We start from the raw sequence: 19,128 nt of genomic DNA, 5'->3' as shown, positions 1-19,128 counted from the left end.
TCAATGAAGACTCTCTCATCTTGATGTTTCTGTCTCTCTCTCTCCTTTCCTCTCTCTGAAATCAATAAAAGATATATTTTAAAAAAAATGCCATTGGTTGCTGAAATATCCATGGCAGTTCCTTAAAGAGAAAGAAAGAAAGAAAGAAAGAAAGAAAGAAAGAAAGAAAGAAAGAAAGAAAGAAAGAAAGAAAGAAAGAAAGAAAGAAAGAAAGAAAGAAAGAAAGAAAGAAAGAAAAGAAAGAAAGAGAAAGGAAGGAAGGAAGGAAGGAAGGAAGGAAGGAAGGAAGGAAGGAAGGAAGGAAGGAAGGAAGGAAGGAAGGAAGGAAGGAAGGAAGGAAGGAAGGAAGGAAGGAAAAGAAAGAAAGAGAGAGAGAGAGAGAGAGAGAAAGAAAGAAAGAAAGAAAGAAAGAAAGAAAGAAAGAAAGAAAGAAAGAAAGAAAGAAAGAAAGAAAGAAAGAAAGAAAGAAAGAAAGGGTTTAGCACAGAAGAAGCAGCAGAAGAGCCTGGGCCGGGCTGCCCTAGCTCTCTGAGAAGTCAGAGAAAAGGCCTTGGATCAGGTTCAAGTGTTAGCCTGGGATGAGCTGCTGCTGCCCATTGTTCCCCTAGTTGCAAGTTTTGTGGGTCCTTTAGAGTTTAGGAGATGTGTGCCTGTGGGGGAAGAAGTGGGGGAAGAAGAAGGGAAAGGGAATAGTGAGGGCTGTTCCCAAGAGGGAGAGCACATGCTGGGTCCTTTGTCTTGAGGATTTATCTCCTCTCAGGTGAGAATCTTACTGGAGGTCTCAGGGGAGGGTTTTAACAGAATATTCATCAGTTTTCTAGGTGTGCTACCCCAGGACTGTGGTCTCCACCAATTGGTCAGCGTGAGGACAGGGAGTTGTTAGTCATTGCAGCTGGCACTGGTGCTGCTTTTCTGGGTCTGGAGCTGAAATTCAACTGAGGCCTAGATGTTATTTCTAGGGAGGTGACCTTCTGTATCTGCTATACATTGCTCTGCCAGTTTGTTCAGCTGTCTCAGTTTCCTATTCCACTTGTCCTGGCTTACTGGCTTGTTTCTCCGATATGACAAGGTTTTGGGTTCAATGCACGGTCAGAGCACATACAAGAATCAACCAATGAATGCATAAGTAAGTTTTTCTCTCTCTCTCAAATCAATAAAAATTTAAAAAAAAAGACTACATCGTTTCAGCCCTAGCCTATGTGGCTCAGTTGGTTGAGCGTTGTCCTGTCCACTGAAAGGTCACCAGTTCGATTTTTGGTCAGGGCACATACCCAGGTTGTGGGTTTGATCCCCAGTTGGGGTGCATATGGGAGGCAACTGATTGGTGTTTCTCTCTTTCCCTTTCCTTTCCTCTTTCTCAAATCAATTAAAACATATTTTTTAAAAAAGCCCTGGCCAGTGTGGCTCATTTGTTGGGCATTGTCCCATGCACCAAGAGGTTGCTGGTTTGATTCCCTGTTAGGGCACATGCCTGAGTTTCTTTCGGGCTCAATCCCTGGTGGGAGGAGGGTGTGCAGGAGGCAGCCAGTCAATGTCTCACTCTCCCATTGATGTTTCTCTCTGTCCCTCTCCCTTCCTCTCTCTCTAAAATATCAATTAAAAAATAATAAATATTTACATATAAAGCATAGTCTTTATATTAAAAATAAATAAAAGTCTACTTGGTCTTGGATGGTCATGGTTCAGAAGGAGGGGTCTGAAAGGGGGCGTTTCAAAGATGTGTTAACCTGGATGCACAGGGCTGGCTTAAGGCAAAGGTAAACCTTTTACCAAATAAGTTTTATTCCTGGGGCATGACTACCCACCACGACCTGCCCAGTTAGGAATTTATGATCAGATCACTGTGAGGTTACTTTCTGTAGAACCCCTTTTTTATCCACATTAATTATAGCCCACATGGGGGTGGGGAGTGGGGTAGAGGGCAGAAATTAAATTTGACCTCTTGAACAGAGCAATATAAAGAAATTTGTGGACATATTTTAGTACCACCACGAAATCAGATCTTACCCTGGTGTTTGTCATCTGAGTCCTTTGCTAGGTTTGAGAAATCCTCCCACTTTATGTGACAGAGTTCACCTCTCATGATAGAAGCTCAAAATGCTAGCTACCACTTGAGTTTCTTTTCTAGCTGAGGCTTAGTTTCTGCCAATTCATGGCATCCACTCCAGAGAACCAGTGATGCCAAGAGTGGGGCTTAGGAGGCCCAGGAGGAATATTCCCTGGTGGAGGCCATGATAACAAGACAGAGCTCCTGGGCACAGGGCAGTGAGATCTTGCCCAGGGTCCAGGCTGGCTGGGCTGGTGGAGACAGTGGTGTCCTTTGTGTACCTCTTCTGTGATGCTGGTTATGTGGCCCAAGCCCAGTTCTTTAGTGCTCTTGGTAGTTTTGTAAACTTCATCTAGCTGGAGTTTGTTTCTGTTGTCTTCTGCTGAAAATTTTGATATGTCCTGAGGGACCTGGCTCCTGCCAGTCCCTCTCTTTACCTAGTGACACCTCTCCCTCCTTCAAGGTGAGGAGCATCTATCTTCTTGTCTCAGGGTCCTGGTAAATGCTGTTCCCTCCATCTGGAACAGCTCCCCCTCCACCAGGCTAATTCTTATTCGGCCTTCAAATCTCAATTTGCAAGTGGCTCCCTCATGGAGACCTTCCCTCCCCCAACCCCACCTAGGCTCAGTTCCTCCTAGTATATGCTCTGGCTGCAATGGCATTTTCCTTTGCAGTGCTTTATCACAATTGCAATGAATCATTTGTACTCATGAGGTCCTCTAGGACAGAGATTTTGTCTCATTCCATGGCCCAGGCATAGAGTAGGGGCTGAGGAAAATGAAATTCCTTTTTCCACACTCTCTAGAGACCTCTGCTGGCTCAGACCCTGTCAAACTTTCTGACCTACAAGGAGCATTTTCATTCAGTTGCAAGTAACAGATAGCCCAACTCAAATAGGTGTAAGCAAAATAGTGAATTTATTGGCTTATGCAATTTTATTATTATTATTATTTTAAATATTATTTTTAATATTTTTAGAGAGGGGAAGAGAGAGGGATAGAGAGATAGAAACATGGATGAGAGGAGAAATATTGATTGCCTGCCTCCTGCATGCCCCTACTGGGGATCAAGCCCACAACCCAGGTATCAACCACTGAGCCACACCAGCTGGGCCTGGCTTATGCAATTTTAAAGTCGAGGGATGGGTTTTGCTTCAGGAACAGTGGCATCAAGACTCATTCTCTTGCCTGGCCAGTGCGACTCAGTGGTTGAACATCGACTTATGATTCGGAAGATCGCTGTTCGATTCCCGGTCAGGGCACATGCCCGGGTTGTTGGCTCGATCTCCAATCGGGGGCGTGCAGGAGGCAGCCGATCAATGACTCTCTCATCATTGATGTTTCTGTCTCTCTCCCTCCCTCTCCCTTTCTCTCTCTGAAATCAATAAAGATATATTAAAATAAATTAATTAATTAGATAAAACAAAGAAAATGGTACTAATTTCAGGAGCGAGAGAATGAGTATTTTTAAAATGTCTTTATTGATTTCAGAGAGAGGAAGGGAGAGGGAGAGAGAGAAACATCTATGGTGAGAGAGTCATTGACCGGCTGCCTCCTGCACGCCCCCCACTGGGGATCGAGCCCACAACCCGGGCATGTGCCCTGACCGGGAATCGAACCTCGATATCCTGGATCCTAGGTCGATGCTCAGCTGCTGAGCCAGGCCGGCCAGGCCATTGGTTGATTCTTGTATGTGCTGTGACCAGGGACCAAACCCACAACCTTGGCGCAATCGGGACGATGCTCTAAGCCACTGAGCTACCCGGCCAGGGCAAACACATACTCTTGTTAACTCTCCCATAATCCTGTCCCCACCTTGCTTTCTCCCACCCTCCTCACATTCCCTCCTTAATCAAAAATACATGAAAGAAACAGCCAAACGGCCATTCTCAGGAGCATTTGAGATCCTGTTCCTCCGGCGAGTGTCAGCTTTGGCTCAAATCAACTCATAAAAGTTCTCCACAGGTTTGCTCAGTGGCTAGAGCATCAGCCCGCACACCAAAGGGTTGTGGGTTCGACTCCTGATCAAGGGCACGTACCTGGGTTGCAAATTTGAGGCCCGGTCGAGTTGCGTGCAGGAGGCAACCAATCGATGTGTGTGTGTCTCTCTCCCCCCTCCCTCCGTTCCTTCCACTCTCTCTAAAAAAAATAATCAATGGGGGAAATATTCTTGGGTGATAATTAAGGACAACAACAAAAAATGTTCTCGGCAGGTTTGGCCGTTTCTTACGTTGACACTATTATTGCTCATGACTCTGTGGATCAGCCGGGCTCGGCCTGGCAGGTCTGCTCGTGGCTCCACCGTGCGCAAAGGTCTAGGACAGCCTCCTTCCCAAGAAAGGAGCCGGCTGCTGGCCTCTCTCTTCACGTCTAGCCTTGATTTCCTTTCACAGAGTCAGGAGTGGAAACTGCAAGGCCCATGTCCTTGAAAATTGCAGAATGTCACGTCACTGCATTCTTTCTGATCCAAGCAAGTCTTGAGGCTAGCCCAGATTCCAGGGGTGGAGAAATGGACTCCCCATCTTGATGGCCGGAGTGAGTCACATTGCAAAAGGGGACAAACACAGGGAGACAAAGATTCATGAGATGCCATTAAAAAAAAAAAAGTTTTTATTGATTTCAGAGAGAGGAAGGGAGAGGGAGAAAGAGATGGAAACACCAATCAAGCCTGCAACCCAGGAATGTGCCCTGACTGGGAACAGAACTGGTGACTACCTGGTCCATGGGACGACACTCAACCAACTGGGCCAGGCATGAGAGGCCATTTTTGATATGATCGGCTATATCCTACAGCTTGTTTCTTCTAGGTCCCTTCACTAACTCTCCTTACCCCAGCAACCTGGTTACTTTGAACTTGATAGTCACTAGGGGTTCAGCTCCTTCAAGGAGTCTTTCTGGCCCTGGCCAGTGTGGCTCAGCTGGTTGAGTATTGTCTCATGCACCAAAAGGTCACTGCTTGGATTCCCAGTCAGGGCACATGCCCGGCTTGTGGGCTCGATCCCCAGTAGGGGGCATGCAGGAGGGAGCTGAATGATGTTCTCTCTCTCTCCCTTTCCCTTCCTGTCTCTCTCTAAAATCAGTAAAATCATATATATATATGATTTTATATGTGTGTATATATATTTAAAAGAAGTCTTTCTATGGTCCTGGCTGGTGTGGCTCAGTCTGTTGGGCATCGTTCTGTGCACTGAAGGGGTGCGGGTTGATTCCTGGCCGGGGCACATGCCCTGGTTGTGAGCTCGATCCCCTGTAGGGGGTGGTGGGGGCAGCTGATGATGTTTTGCTCTCATATCTATGTTCTCTCTCCCTCTCCTCTCTCTCTCCCGAAAAATCAATGAAAAAAAAGAAAGAAAAAGAATAAGACCCAGTTCCTGCCCTCAAAGTTTCTAGTCTAAAAGAGGAGATAGGGAGTGAAACAAATCATAATACAGCATATTAAGGGCAATGCTAGAGTGAGTACAGGGCATCTGGGAGGATGGAAGGGCAGCCAGTTCAGCCTTGGGGGTCAGTGATCTTCTCTGGATGAATGGAATCTCCAGGTTGATAGGGGGAGCTGGAGCAAGTATAAAGCAGAACTATTGGTTGTGACAGAAACCCAAGTTAAACTGACTTAAGGAAAAAGGGAATTTATTGACTCATAACTAAAAAGTCCTGAGAATGTTACCTTCAGGCACGGTTGGATCCAGGTGCTCATCAGAAATCAATCTCTTCTCATCTCTCATCTCTCAGCTCTGTTTTCTTCTGTGTTTGCTTAATTCTCAGGTAGATTGTCCTTATGTGTTGGCAAAGAGAGCTACTGACAGCTCCAGACTTATGATTCTGATTGCCCAGTCTTGGGTCATAGGTTCCCCTGGAGCTGGGGAGCGGGAACAGTCTCTCAAAACCACAGGGTCTGAGAATGGAGCAGAGATGTTACCCAAAGGAAGAGTTAAATAAAGGCTGATGAGTAGGCCAGACATCAGGTGTGCTCCCAGACAGGTAGGTGACTAAATTAAAGCTCTCAGAGGTGTCCTCTGGAGGGAAATGTGCTGAGGGAAGGGCCAGGTGGCCTTTGGGGCTTAGAAAAAATCATCCTATTCTCTTCTGCTTTAAACCAAACAGCAAGGTCCTGGGGCTGGTCTACTTTGCCCAGGAAAAAGGGAGCCTTTTCCACCTAGTGGCCATCGAGGCCATTGCGCTGTAGCACAGACCCATTTACAGGACTGGCTGTTGCTTTGGTAGTGTGAAATTTCTGGACAAACGAAGTAGCCTTTGTAGACAGGGAACCTGGGAGTGCCAGAACAGGGACATGTCTGCCCTTTATATAATGCGGGCTTGGCACAGGGCAGAGTAAGTGAGGTTGTAGGTGGACAGATGGTCAGAGGGAGAAGTTGTATTTGACGCTAGTGATTGCCCAGCAGAAGTCTGGTCAGGAGTGAGGGCAGCTCACTTGGCAGGGGCTGCTGCGTAGGAAAGGCTTTCTTTACCTGCTCTGGGAAGAACCCCTAACTGCCCATCATCACTACCTCTTTAGGACTCCAGCCAGGAATTGTGATTTCTTCCAACTTCTACTTCACAGCATATACAGAGGCCTTAGGTCACATGAAGCTGGTGGCAGGTCTCAGACCAATGCCCAGGGAACCCAAATCTCAGACCAGTGTCCCATACACACTCCATGGCTGCTCTCTATGGGTGCATGCACAGCTCTGTTTGCACTGAGGGGTTATTACATCCCAGCGCTTGCTTTGCATCCAGCTCTGGACTAAGAGCTTTACATGCATGGTTTCATTATGTCTTCTCCTCAGGTGTCACTGGCTGCAGAGTCTGGGGCTTTTTTTTTTTTTTACAAGCAAAAGTTTATTTAAAAAGTCACAGAGGTAGAAGAAGTGAGCCATGGAAAAAGTGAGCCAGCAGGGCTGCATGGACTCAGGAAACAAGTTAGAGAGGCAACAGAAGGGCCTTTGGAGCTTAGGAGAAAGAAAGCAAAGATACAGGCTTTGAAGTAAGAAAGGGGGAGGAAAGCCGCTGGCATGAGAGAGAGGGGGCGTGGAGACTGGAAGGTGACTTCTCTTTTTTTTATTTTGTTAGTCCTCCCCCGAGGATATTCTTCCCAATGATTTTTAGAGAGGGTGAAAAGGAGGGAAGGAGGGGCAGAGAGAGAGACATAGACATGAGAGAGACACATCGATTGGTCACCTCCCACACATGCCCCAACCGGGCCTCGAACCTGCAACCCAGGTACGTGCCCTTGACTGGGAATCAAACCCATGACCCTTTGGTGTGTGGGCCGACACTCTAACCACTGAGCAACACTGACCAGGGCGCCATTAATTTTGAGAGAGTGAAAGGGAAGGGGAGGAGAAAACATCAAAGTGAGAGAAACATTGATCGGTTGCCTCCCTACACACCCCGACCAGGGGTTGAACCTGAAACCTAGGTATGCTCCCCGACCAGGAGTCGAACCCATAACCTTTTGGTGTATGGGAGGACACTCTAATCAACTGAGCCATCTGGCCAGGGTCGGAAGGTGGCTCTTGCTGAAGCCTAGGGAAGAGCCACCTCAGCCAACATGTTGCCCGCCCTGCATCCTCCATCCCCTTCAGGTCAAATTAGGTTTCCAGCATTTCATAAATTTTTTTAATTTGAATTTATTGGGGTGACATTGGTTAATAAAATTCTCAGGGGGTTAACTCTGTAATACATCATCTGTATATTGTATTGTGTTCACCACCCCAAGTTGTCTCATCACCATCACCCCCTTTACCCTCTCCTACCTCCCCCCACTCCCCTTTTCCTCTGGTAATCACCACACTGTTCTCTGCCTACAAGGTCCCCCCCCCCCTAATCCCTTCACAATCATTAAGTCTTAATCCAGGGGGCTGTGCCAAATGCCATCTACCTTCGGACTCACCTTCCTTCCCAGGGAGATCCAGAGTTTACTTCAGACCAACAGAAACAAGTCGACTTACATAGCATCTGTCATGTGTCAGGCACTGTAATTGTTTCATACGTGGCTAATCTATTCCTACAATAACCCTACAAGGTAGGCACTGTTTCACCCTGAGGTATAGGTTAACTAGTATCACACAGCCCCACAGCGGCAGGGCTGGGATCTAACCCCTGGCTGCCTGACTCGAGAGCCCGAGTCTTTGCTACTACACTAGACTACTTCTCCACCGCTGGTTCCTCTCCCTCTGAGAGACTTTTCTTGGCCACCAGGGCCAGGAGCTCCCTCTGATGTTTACCTGCTGGATTGTATCGTGAGTCCTGGGCACTGACATCAGAGATCATTCTAGGCTAGAGAAATTCATACCTGATCTTGGGGGTGAACACAGTAAGAGGGGCCCCGATATGAAGTCAGGACCCTTGAGTTCAAATTCCTAAGTGTCACCAGATTGGTAAAAATTAGAGACCAACACTAGAAAGTGTTGGCAAGGATACGGAGCAAGTGGAACCCTTCCACATTACAGGTGGGTATGTAGGTTGGCAGAACCATTTTGGAAAGCCATTTGGCACTATCTAGACAGGCTAAATGTACCTACCCTATGATGCAGAATTCCATTTCTGGGTATATGCATACACATGCACACCAAACAACAGACAAAATTGTCACAACAGCTTTATTTATAATAGTTCAAAACTAGGAACAACCCAATAGTCCATCAACAGCAGAATGGCTAAACTGGCACATTCATATAACGATTTACTACACAGCATGAAAAAAACGAACCTTTGATACACACAGTAACATGGATGAATTTACAGACATAATATTGAGCAAAAAAGGATGTATGACTCCATTTTAATAAATTTCAAGAGCAAGCAAAACTAAGTTATGGTGAGGTCAAAATAGTGTTTACTTCTGGGGGATACTGTCTAGAAAGGGAAACAAGAGAACCTTTAAGGGAGCTGGCAATGTTCTGTATCTTGATTTGGAGGATGACTGCCCAGAGGAATACACATATGTGAGGAGGACTCATCAAACTATACTCTAAAAATTGGCGCACATTATTAAATATATCCTGTATTTCAGAAAGTCAGGGAAAAAAATAAAATAAATGGTTAAAGACACTTTCTGGGTATGGCTGACAAGTTATTTTTGCCCACCCCCACCCAATCTTCTCCTTGGTCTGGAGGGAACCCCACACTTTCTTCTTTTAGGGACACCTCTCTCTTTTTCAGTCAATCTGTTTTAGGTGGAGCTCACTCCTTTGCAGGCCGCAAATCAAAGCACCATTTCCCCTACTGCAGTGAACTGTTTAGGGATGGGAACAGGACCACGCTGACTAACGAGTCAGTCCCAGAATTTTTTGTTGGAATTAGTAGAAAAAGATGTTCTTTCCACCGCAGTTGCCAATCTTTTAGGATATAAGCTTGGAGCTGCCAGTGGCCATCTTGCCACCTTCTGCAGAGTCTGTGAGAGAGAGGCCACAAAGAGGAAAGCACGGCGAGATTAAATTCTTACTGATGACACTGTCAGAACCTGGGTCTAGCCATCCCTGTACTAAGATTTTTCATTAGGTGAATCAGGAAATTTCCTTTTTTTTGCTAACCATTTCAAGTTTCTTACAGTTATAATTAGAGTCTAATACACTGAGAATCTCAGGTAAAATTATGAGGTATGAGAGAGCTTGGAATATAAAATCACCAATGAACCTTGTGTGACCCAACTTGTGGGTGCTGCTGCTATCCCTGCCCTGAGTGGCTGCTTGCTCTGAGACCATGGCCCGGCCAGATGGGTGAGGCAGGCCAAGGAGTCACATGGGAAGGACTCTGGTCCTTGTTTGAAAAGGGTTCTGGAATAGGAATCTAGACAACTGGATTCCACTCCCCATTTTGCCGCCTTCTTAGTGGCAAGACCTTGGGTAAATCTCTACATCTCTTTGAGTCTTATTCCTTTTCTGTAAAATGGAGTATCATCAGCTAGTTCAAATGGTTGTTAGGCAGGTCAAACACTAGTTTCCCAACTCCTCCAGCTTTTCATACCCTTGTCTGAGTTAGTGCCTGCATCCTGGGCATTCCCACAGCACCCTGTATGAACCTCTGACCATTGCCATAATGGTCTTTAATAGTGGTGAGTTCCCCAAGGAAAAAAAAGTGTTTATCCCCGAGTCCCCATGCCAACAGGGCTGGGCATACAGCTGGCAGGGACTTCTGAATCCAAAGTGGTCCTGCAGGCCAAGAGTATGGCATGGTATGGCAGCCCACCATCACTCTGCCCTTCACTTCCTTGCCTAGCAGGTGGGCCCAATTCTGACATCCTGGGTGGCATAGAAGGACTCTGGGAAACTGCTGAGGCAGTCTGGGCTTTGGAAGCTGGGAACTGAAAAGCCACACTGGGGGCTGTGGAGGGTCTTTTCCAGCTGGCCTAGAGCAGGTGCTCAAGACAAGTTTGCTTGGTGAAGAATGGGAGCTAAAGCTGCGTGGCACCTTCCACAGATCTGCCTGCCTGAAGCTAAGGCTGGACAAAGGACTCCTGAAGCCATCAGACTCCTTTCTCAGCTCATTTCTGTGACATAGAAAAGGTTCTTCCAAGAATTACCAGGCCTATGATAAGTTCCATGGAACAAACCTATTGCTGTTTAAGAGCTGGGCAGGACAAGGCCATCTCTCCTTATGTATCCTCATTCATTCATTCATTCATTCATTCATTCATTCATTCATTCATTCAAGAAACACTTCATGACACACCACTCTGACATTAGGGAAGTGGAGATAAACAAGGCTAGATCTCTGCCCTGAAACGGTTAGCTTGGAAAGAGCCACACTGGACACAGCCTCCATTTTGACCTTCCTGTCTGTGTCCTTTCCTGCTCCCCTGCATTCCTTCTGTACAATCCTCTCAAGCAAAGCAGGTTACTAGTTTAAACCGTCTAAAGACCTCCATGAGGCCCTCCATCACAGGGAACGTAGATGCGTGGATAAGGTTGTATTGAGTTTAGGGTACCTGGAAAGACTTCCAAGGGGTTGCCAAACAATTTGGATGCCTCTGTCTGTCCCAACTCCTAAGATCAGTATTTAGGGCTGTGGGAGTATGAGTGGGATAAAGTTGAGGGATCAAGATACACATATTAGACCCAATGCAAAACTGCCCCAAATCTCAGATCTGTTAAGTTGCAGTCTGGCTCATGGGAGAAATTATTTAGATGCTTCAGTGACCAAGAGACAGAGCATAAGCACACACCCACACACGATACTAAAGGCATTTTGCAGGCAAGGGATAGGGAGTGGGAGGTGATGAGAGCAGAATAGGGGCTTCTTTGACCCAGTGAAGAGGGGAGGGGGGCTCTGATGGTGCCACTCCCTAGAATTCCTGCTTGAAAGATACAAAGGAAAATATATTCCCAGTGAAGTCCCAGGCTATAAAACATGGCAGAGTTGGAGAAATCTAGGTTTGGGGCGTGGGGATCACCTGATTCCTCACTGCAGAAACTTGTACCAGCTCTTCTTTCTTTACCTGGGGCCCCATCCCACTCCCTGGTACCTAGGAATCTCCTGGTGGGTGATGGGGGAGGGCTAGCACCACGGCAACCTGGGCAGGTGGTCTGCTGCACATGGGGAAGGGGAGGGCTAGTGGGGCCCATGGGCAGCAATGAATCTCTGAGCTGGCTGGCACAAGGCAGTTTGCCTTTAAGGGCACAGAACCATCAAGCAATCTTGCATAAGGGGACTTTCCCATATGACCCTGGGTCAGAGCACCTCTGACAGCAAGGACGAGAAAGGCCCTCACTGGAATTTTCCATGATCCCACTGGGTATTGAGGCCTTCTCCAGCTCTAGCTTGTCCCCAGTTGCTGCAGGTCCTTAGCACCATTCAGGAACTGTGGAGAAGGGGCAGGAGGAACAGCAACACTCTGCCAGGACTGTGGCATTGCTCCAGGAGGAGACTTCACAGTGGGCAGAAACCTGTACAACTGGCCAGGATCTGGTCCCAGGGTTAGGAAAGCCAGCACATTTTGGGGGGAGTGTCACATTAGCTCTAAGCTTCCATGTGGCAGGTACTTTCATCTGCCCTTTCCTGCCTAGGCCAAGGTCTGACATGAAAGTGTCAGGTTTCACTGGAGATGCCTAGAGCCCAGGGAGAGCTTAGCTGTTCAGCTGCAAGGACTGGACCAAAACTGACCTACAGAGGAAACATAGGACTGGGGCCTCATGACATACGGCCCAGAAGGACCGCGGAAGGAGAAAGGCCATCCTCTAAACTACCACCCTGTAAGAATTCAAGTCCTCTAAAAATCCCTGCATCCTTTGTCCTGACTTATAGGCCCATTCCAAAGGGAAGGAGCAAGGGTAGATTTGCCTGGTCCAATCACAGGCTGCCTACGGCCCACTCCTGCCTCAGGCCTATGTAAGAAAGGAGGAAGAGGGAGCCAAGGGCGGACCATGGTCATGGGAGGCTGGCTCATGGCTGGTTCAACCTCGGGTGCTGGACAGAAACACCTCTAGTCTTCCAAAGTAGTTGAGTCTTTCTGAATGGGTTGTCTTTGCATTGGAATCTGGCCCAGGGGTGATGCCATTGTTTTTGGTGACCTGTAGTTTGAAAAGAAATAAAGGCACAGGGTCAATTTGTGGTGGTTGTAATAGTGCTCCAGGTAGCTTATTTTAATGATAGACAGTTCTTCCAGGCCTTGGAGTGACAATCAGGACAGCTCTTTTACTAAGAGCAACAACATGCTAGGCACCTTGCTTCCAGTATCCTATTTCATCCTCATGGCAATTATGCAAGGGGGTAGGAAATAGCACCCCCATTGTACATATGAGGGAACTAAAGTTCAGAAAGTGTAAGTGACCTGCCCACAGTAAGCTTTTAAGTGTGGAAGATTCAGCCCAGCCCATGTCTTCCCACTATAGCAAAACATTTATTCTGCCTCCATGGCCCACAGGACCTGAATGGTACAGAATGACCATTTTCCCCTTCATGTAGAATCTACAATGGCTCTCCTGTCACTCTCCATCGCACTCTCTGGTCACCTGGCACCACTTGGTGCTGTCTCATTTGTTTACAGATTTGCTTCTACCACCAGAGGGGGAATCCTAAGGAACAGGGAACAGCTTTTTTTTTTCACAATGTTTAAATTTTTTTTAATCCTCACCTGAGGACATTTTTTCCATTGTTTTTTTTCAGAGAGTGGAATGGGGGGGGAGAGAGAGAAACATTGGTGTGAGAGAGACAGATACATCAAATGGTTGCCTCCTGTATGCGCCCCGACTGGGACAAGGACAGAGCGTGCAACTGAGGTATGTGTCCTTGGCTGGAATCGAACCCACAACCCTTTTGTCTGCGGGCTGACGCTCTAACCACTGAGGAAACCGGCTAGGGCAGATCTTGATTCCTACTGTAGCCTCAGTGTCCAAATCAAGGCCTGACACATAATAGGTGCTCAATAAATATTTGTTGAGTGGACAAAAGCTCATCTCTAATAGCTCCCTTATTGGTGCTAGCACTTAAAATGCATTCTCTCTAACCCTCACATCATCCCAGAAGGTGAGGATAATGGGCTCCATTTAGAAGTGGCAGGGCAAAGTGAATGGGCTTTGGAGTCAAAGAGGTTTGAAACCTGAGTTTAACTCCAAGTAACTATGTGATCCTAGGCAAGTCACCTAACCTACCTGACATTAGGTTTCCTTGGGCTGTAAAAGGGCGGTCCTAATTCAGAGCTGCTGCTGTGAATTAGATGAGATTGAATTAGGAGTTCAGTAAATTGTAGCTATACTCTTACAGAAGAGGAACTGGAGGCTCAGAGTGGTTTACTCTGGCCCAAGGTGACACAGCTGAAAAGTATAGGAATAAAATAGTAAACAACACTAGCATTTTCAAGTATGGGTAGCCCCAGGACAGGGCTCTGGCTGGCTCCAGATTGTCTGTGAAATTGCCACCAGTCAAGGTGTCACAAGCTGCAGGTATGCTGAAATAGGATTGAGCCCGAAGCTGGGGTTGCTGGAGCTTTTTTCAAGTCTGTATCTAAGAGAAATCTCAAGAGTCCTCCCAGTTAAAGATATATCTACAAATAAAGAGAAAGACCATCTGCAGCATGGGACAGGAGATTTAAAGCAGAGTAGAAAGGACCAAGGACATTTTTTTACTCCAACACTGTTTCTACCTCCTTTAATTCATTCGGCTCTGTGAGTAATGCAGAACCAAGTATCAGAGTCAAAGCTATTATTTCAGCACAATTGCCTGCCTGAAACTCAGTTTCCTCATCTGCAGAATGGGGATAATTCCTACCTCAGAGGTTATGTTGTGGCACACTGTCCATACTACACAGTTTTTTCTGAGAGAAAGGGACAAAATGACATAGGCCCTCCCCGACCAAGGCCTAACTTCATCTCATGCGGTGCTACAACCTCTCTGTCAGCATGCGGCCCCGGAGGAGCATGCTACATGTAAACCAGATAAGCCTCAGGGTTTTTTTTTGTTTTTAAAAATATATCTTTATTGATTTCAGAGAGGAAGGGAAAGGGAGAGAGATAGAACATCGATAATGAAAGAGTCACTGATCAGCTGGCACACCCCCTAGTTGGGATTGAGCCTGCAACCTGGGCATATGCCCTGACTGGGAATTGAACCGTGATCTCCTAGATCATAGGTCGATGCTCAACCGCTGAGCCATGCCAGCTGGGCTAGCCTCAGTTTGAATTACAGTTCTGTCTCATAGGTTCACTTTTAATGGTGGTTGCCTTTATCTGTAAAATCAGAATAATGATCCCTTTTCCCAAGGGTTGCTTGAGAATCATCTGAGAGAGAATTTGCTTGGTATATGGCCTACAACAGAACAGGTGCTCAAAGAATGGCAGACATTTTCAAGATTACCACCAACAGGCAACTCTCTGTTTACCTCTTCCCTTCAAAGAATTTATCACAATTTGTAATTATTGGTTGTTTACTTATATTTTGTCTCCTACCAGAATTAAGGTTTTGAGAGCAGGGACAGACTGGATCTGTCTGGGCTATCACTCAGGGTGTTCAATAAATATTTGATTAATGAATGAAAGAACCTGGTCATACTTTGTAATGATCTGTAGAGGGAGCTCTTGCCACATAATTGATGGTAGTGAAGACCAGGGTCTTTAGGCCAGTGAAAAAAAGGCTTCCCTAGTCAGATTGCTATAGGCCAGGAAATCCAAGTACTCTTAGAAGGCCACCAAGGAAATTGTCTACGCTTCTCTACTGAAACTTTCAGGCCAGGAGGGGAGAAAGCTGGGGAGAAGCTGATGGGAGGAAAACTTACAGAGGAGACACTTCTTTCTGTTAACTGAGTGCTCTTCTGTTGACTGAGAAAAAGCTGCCAGGGTTCCCTTTTAGCCAAGTAGTACCTGGCTTTGTTCTGATTCAGGGCCCAGAGCTCCTGCTGCAGACCCTTGAACTTCAAAGAATGATTACTCACTGGTTCTTGTGTTTGAAGCCGCTGACATGAGCTTGGTACTGTTCTATGGAGTTCAGCACTATCTTACATGTCTTGCATGGGTAGCCCTTCCCGGCTGAAACACACATAAAAGCCAAGATGCTTAGTTATCCAGTAAGAAGGGACCTGGACACTGCTGCTTTTGACAGTGCATGCAAATGTACTTCTGAGAACAGAGGGGTGGGGTGAGGTCAGGTGGTTAGCCCTGATGAGAATCCCAAAGACCTCCATGCTCAGGGGGCATATGCTATGCGTCTATGTGCTCCCTGAAGATGGGAACCTCTTCTTTCCCCTCTGTGTCCCCAGTTCCAGTGTTGAGCTTGGTCCAGAGTAGGTGTCTGTTGAGTAAATAAAAGATCGACAGAACAAAGAGGTGACATTTGGTGTAATTGTCTTTTCCACCTTGACTGTGCTAAGTGGCCTCATTAAAGATGCCCTCTGCCCAGAGATCTCTTAGAAGGTGCCACTCTCCTTGGGCTTGCAGAAACAGTAATTAATGAAAATGCCTGCTATGAAAATCAATGTTTTTCTACCTTTGGACTCTCAGATACCTTGTCTCACTTCCAGGGCTGCTCCAATGACAAAGTGGCCTTTCTCCACATGGTCTAGCAGAGAGTTATGAGCAGAAGCCAAGATATGGGGCTGGACTCCTGCCTCTGCTTTCATATGACCGTGGCTGACTCCCTCCCCCTTTCTGATCCTCAGCTTTTCTCAACTATAAGCCAATGATATTATACCTCATAACCATAATACTTATAATAAAAAGCAGCTATTATTTACCAAGTGCCTGATATAGGCCATGCACTTCAACATGACTTCATGAGCTCTTCTGGCTCTGATACCTTTTGAATCATCTGCGGCCCTAATGTGTCAAAGCTCTGCAGTGAGATCACCTAGGCTCAAATCCCAGCTCTGTCATTTCCTACCTGTAGGACCATAGGCCAGTTACTTACTCTCTCTGAGATTTGGTTTTCTTATTTGCAAAAGTGAGGCTTCTCTGAAACTCAGGTTTCTTATCTATAAAATGAGGTTAATATTGGTATCAACCTTATGAAGTTATTGTATAAAAGCATTTGGTACATAGTAAGTGTTCAACAAATATAAGCTTTTATCACTATTATTATTTCACTCTTATGGGTTCCATGAGTCATGCTGGCAAAGAGATGGAGAGTATCTTTTAACCAGCCTTTCATGGCAGCTGCAGCTTCTGAGAACACCAACAATCTCCTCTACTCCAATAAGCGGGCCAATATTCCCAGCTGTTTGTTTCCCTTGTATCTTCACTTAAGGGGAAACTTCCTGCAATCAGATTTCAGGTCCTTTTTAGACATTTAAGGCAAGAATTCGTGGTTCAGCACTAACATGGGGAAGATGCATAATGGACTAGTAGAACCACCCTGCCCCCAAGTGGGACCTGGGGCTGGTGTGGGGTGACAACCACCAAAGGTTAAGAGTCACTGACACCCAGATTACAATAGCCCATTCTTATTATCTACTAAGCACTAGGTACCACACCAGAATTTTGGATATTTACGTCCTTGAATTCTTACAACAACCCTGCAAGATAGGTGGTTATCTCCATTTTTCAAATCAGGAAATAGGCCCAGAAAGGTTAAGCGGTTGACCTGGGGTAAGAGCTGGGTTTTCCCCTCTGGTCGTGAAGCCCGAGCCCATTCTTCATGTCTCTGAACTCTTCTATGTCCCTTGTGAGGTACAAGACCTCAACACACTATCTACTAACCTGTAAGCTAGATTCAAAATTGTTATTTGACATATCATTTACTGATCTGTAAGCTAGATTCAAAATTGTCATTTGGGCCCTGGTGGGGTGGCTCAGTTGGCTAGACTGTCATCCCGTACAAGAGGTTGTAGGTTTGATTCCTGGTCAGAATACATGCCTAGGTTGCAGGTTCGGTCCCTGGTCAGGGATTGTACAGGAGGCAACTGATCAATGTTTCTTTCTCACATTGATATCTCTCTCTTCCCCTTCCCCTCTCTCTAAAAAAACAAAAAAAAAATTCAATAGGCATGTCTTCAAGTGAGGATTAAAAAATAAATAAAAGAATTAAAATTGTCATCTGGGGAATTGCAGAAATCATTGATGCTCTAAAAAAATGAGACTTGTCCAGTACCCACTCATCAATTTTCATCTGCTTTTCATTTAACATGTCTGATATTTTGGTTTACTCATGTGACTTTATGAAGTCACTAGAGCTGATTTTTAAACATCTGGCTTATTTGGAAAAGCACCTATAACACCTTCTTTTCACTGCTAAGCCTTGTTTCTCCATTTCCTTGCCTTTCAATTATTTTGCACCTATCACACCACACAGACACACACACACAAACACGAACATACGCATGCACAACCTTTCCAAGGCCAATGGTGGCTTCCTTGTATCTAAATTTAATGGACAAAAATGGATGCTTATGAGGCCTCATTGTATTTGAGCTCTCAACAGCATCTGAAGACTGGTGATGCCTCTCTTCTTCAACATCTCCCACCCTTGGCTTTCAGCATGCACACTCTCGTTTCTGTCCTCTGGTGGCTCCTTCTTTGTCTCTTGCTAACTCCTGTTTGACCTCCGCCATTAATAGTGGCATTCCAGAGGGTCTAATATTCTTTTTTAATTTTCTAATTATTTTATTTTTAATTGTGGTAAAATACAACAGAAAATTTACCATCCAAACCATTTTAAGTGTACAATTCAGTAATGTCAAAAGATAGGTCTGGTTAGAGAAATTTGTGCTTTCATCATGTTAACGTATATTCATTGTTGTGCAACCAATCTCCAGAACTTTTTCATCTTGCAAAACTGAAAAGTCATATTCATTAAACAACTCCCCATTCCCCTAACTCTGGCAACCAGCCACCATTCTACTTTCTGTTTCAATGAGTTTGATTACTCTAAATATCTCATACAGGTGAAATCATACAAGATTTGTTGTTTGTGCTTATTTCACTTAGTATAATGTCCTTAAGGTTCATCCATGTTGTACCATGTGACAGAATGTCCAGAGGGCTCCATCTCAGGTCCTCAGCTCTTTTCTCTCTAACTTCTTTAAGGAATCATAATCATTCCCTTGACTTCAATTACCACTTATTGGGTTAAAATATATGGAACTACCAATATTTAATAGTTTCTGACCTACCAAAGTGGCAGTATCTCTAACTCAGACCTCTTGTTTGAGGACTTGACCTATATATCCAACTGCCTCTTCAACATCTACTTCTCATGGGCATCTCAAACTCAAGCTGACAAAACCTGGTTATCCACCAAAATGCTTACAACTAAATCTGGGCACCATCCTTGACTGTTCCCTTTCATTCAACTCTCACATTTGATAGCTAAGTCCTTGCAATTCTACTTCCTAAATACATCTCGAATCCATCCACTTCTGCCTTCCCCACTGCTACCTTAGTCCAAACTCCTGTCTTCTCCAGCATGAATTACTACAATAGCCTCACTGCTGTTCTTTCTCTACTACCCTTCCTCCCTATTTCAAACCATTTTCCACTTTGTAACAGAACGATCGAATAATGCTTAAACTGTCAATGTTTTCCCAGTGCTCTTAGGATAAAAGCCCGAATCCTTAATATGACCCACAACGTCATGAATGGATACTTGCTTATCTCCCCACCATCATTTTGCCTCACATATCCCCCTTGCCCTCTGGGAAGCCTTCCTTGATCCCTGCTC

The 19,128-nt window shown here is 45.6% G+C and overlaps 1 protein-coding gene across 4 annotated transcripts in view; it reads right to left on the bottom strand.

Annotated features, from left to right (window-relative positions):
* Positions 1–8,628: 8,628 nt before the first annotated feature.
* The window catches only part of ZNF346 (zinc finger protein 346), a 32,529-nt gene continuing 22,029 nt past the window's right edge, over positions 8,629–19,128 (bottom strand). For 2 of the 4 annotated variants that reach the window (XM_016203262.2, XM_016203263.2), the window contains exons 6-7: positions 15,410–15,503; positions 8,629–12,554 (exon numbers count right to left, since the gene is read on the bottom strand). In XM_016203262.2, the coding sequence (XP_016058748.1) occupies positions 12,467–12,554; positions 15,410–15,503 (182 nt within the window). In that variant the 3' untranslated portion in view covers positions 8,629–12,466. Of the gene's footprint in view, positions 12,555–15,409; positions 15,504–15,548; positions 15,766–19,128 lie in introns of those variants that run through there. The other 2 variants (XM_016203264.2, XM_016203265.2) reach the window with 2 other exon arrangements.

Source organism: Miniopterus natalensis, chromosome 4 (assembly GCF_054644295.1).
Source record: "Miniopterus natalensis isolate mMinNat1 chromosome 4, mMinNat1.hap1, whole genome shotgun sequence".
NCBI classification, from domain to species: Eukaryota; Metazoa; Chordata; class Mammalia; order Chiroptera; family Miniopteridae; genus Miniopterus; species Miniopterus natalensis.
Note: the sequence above shows the minus strand (reverse complement) of the source record. Positions and strands in the feature narration are given on the sequence as shown.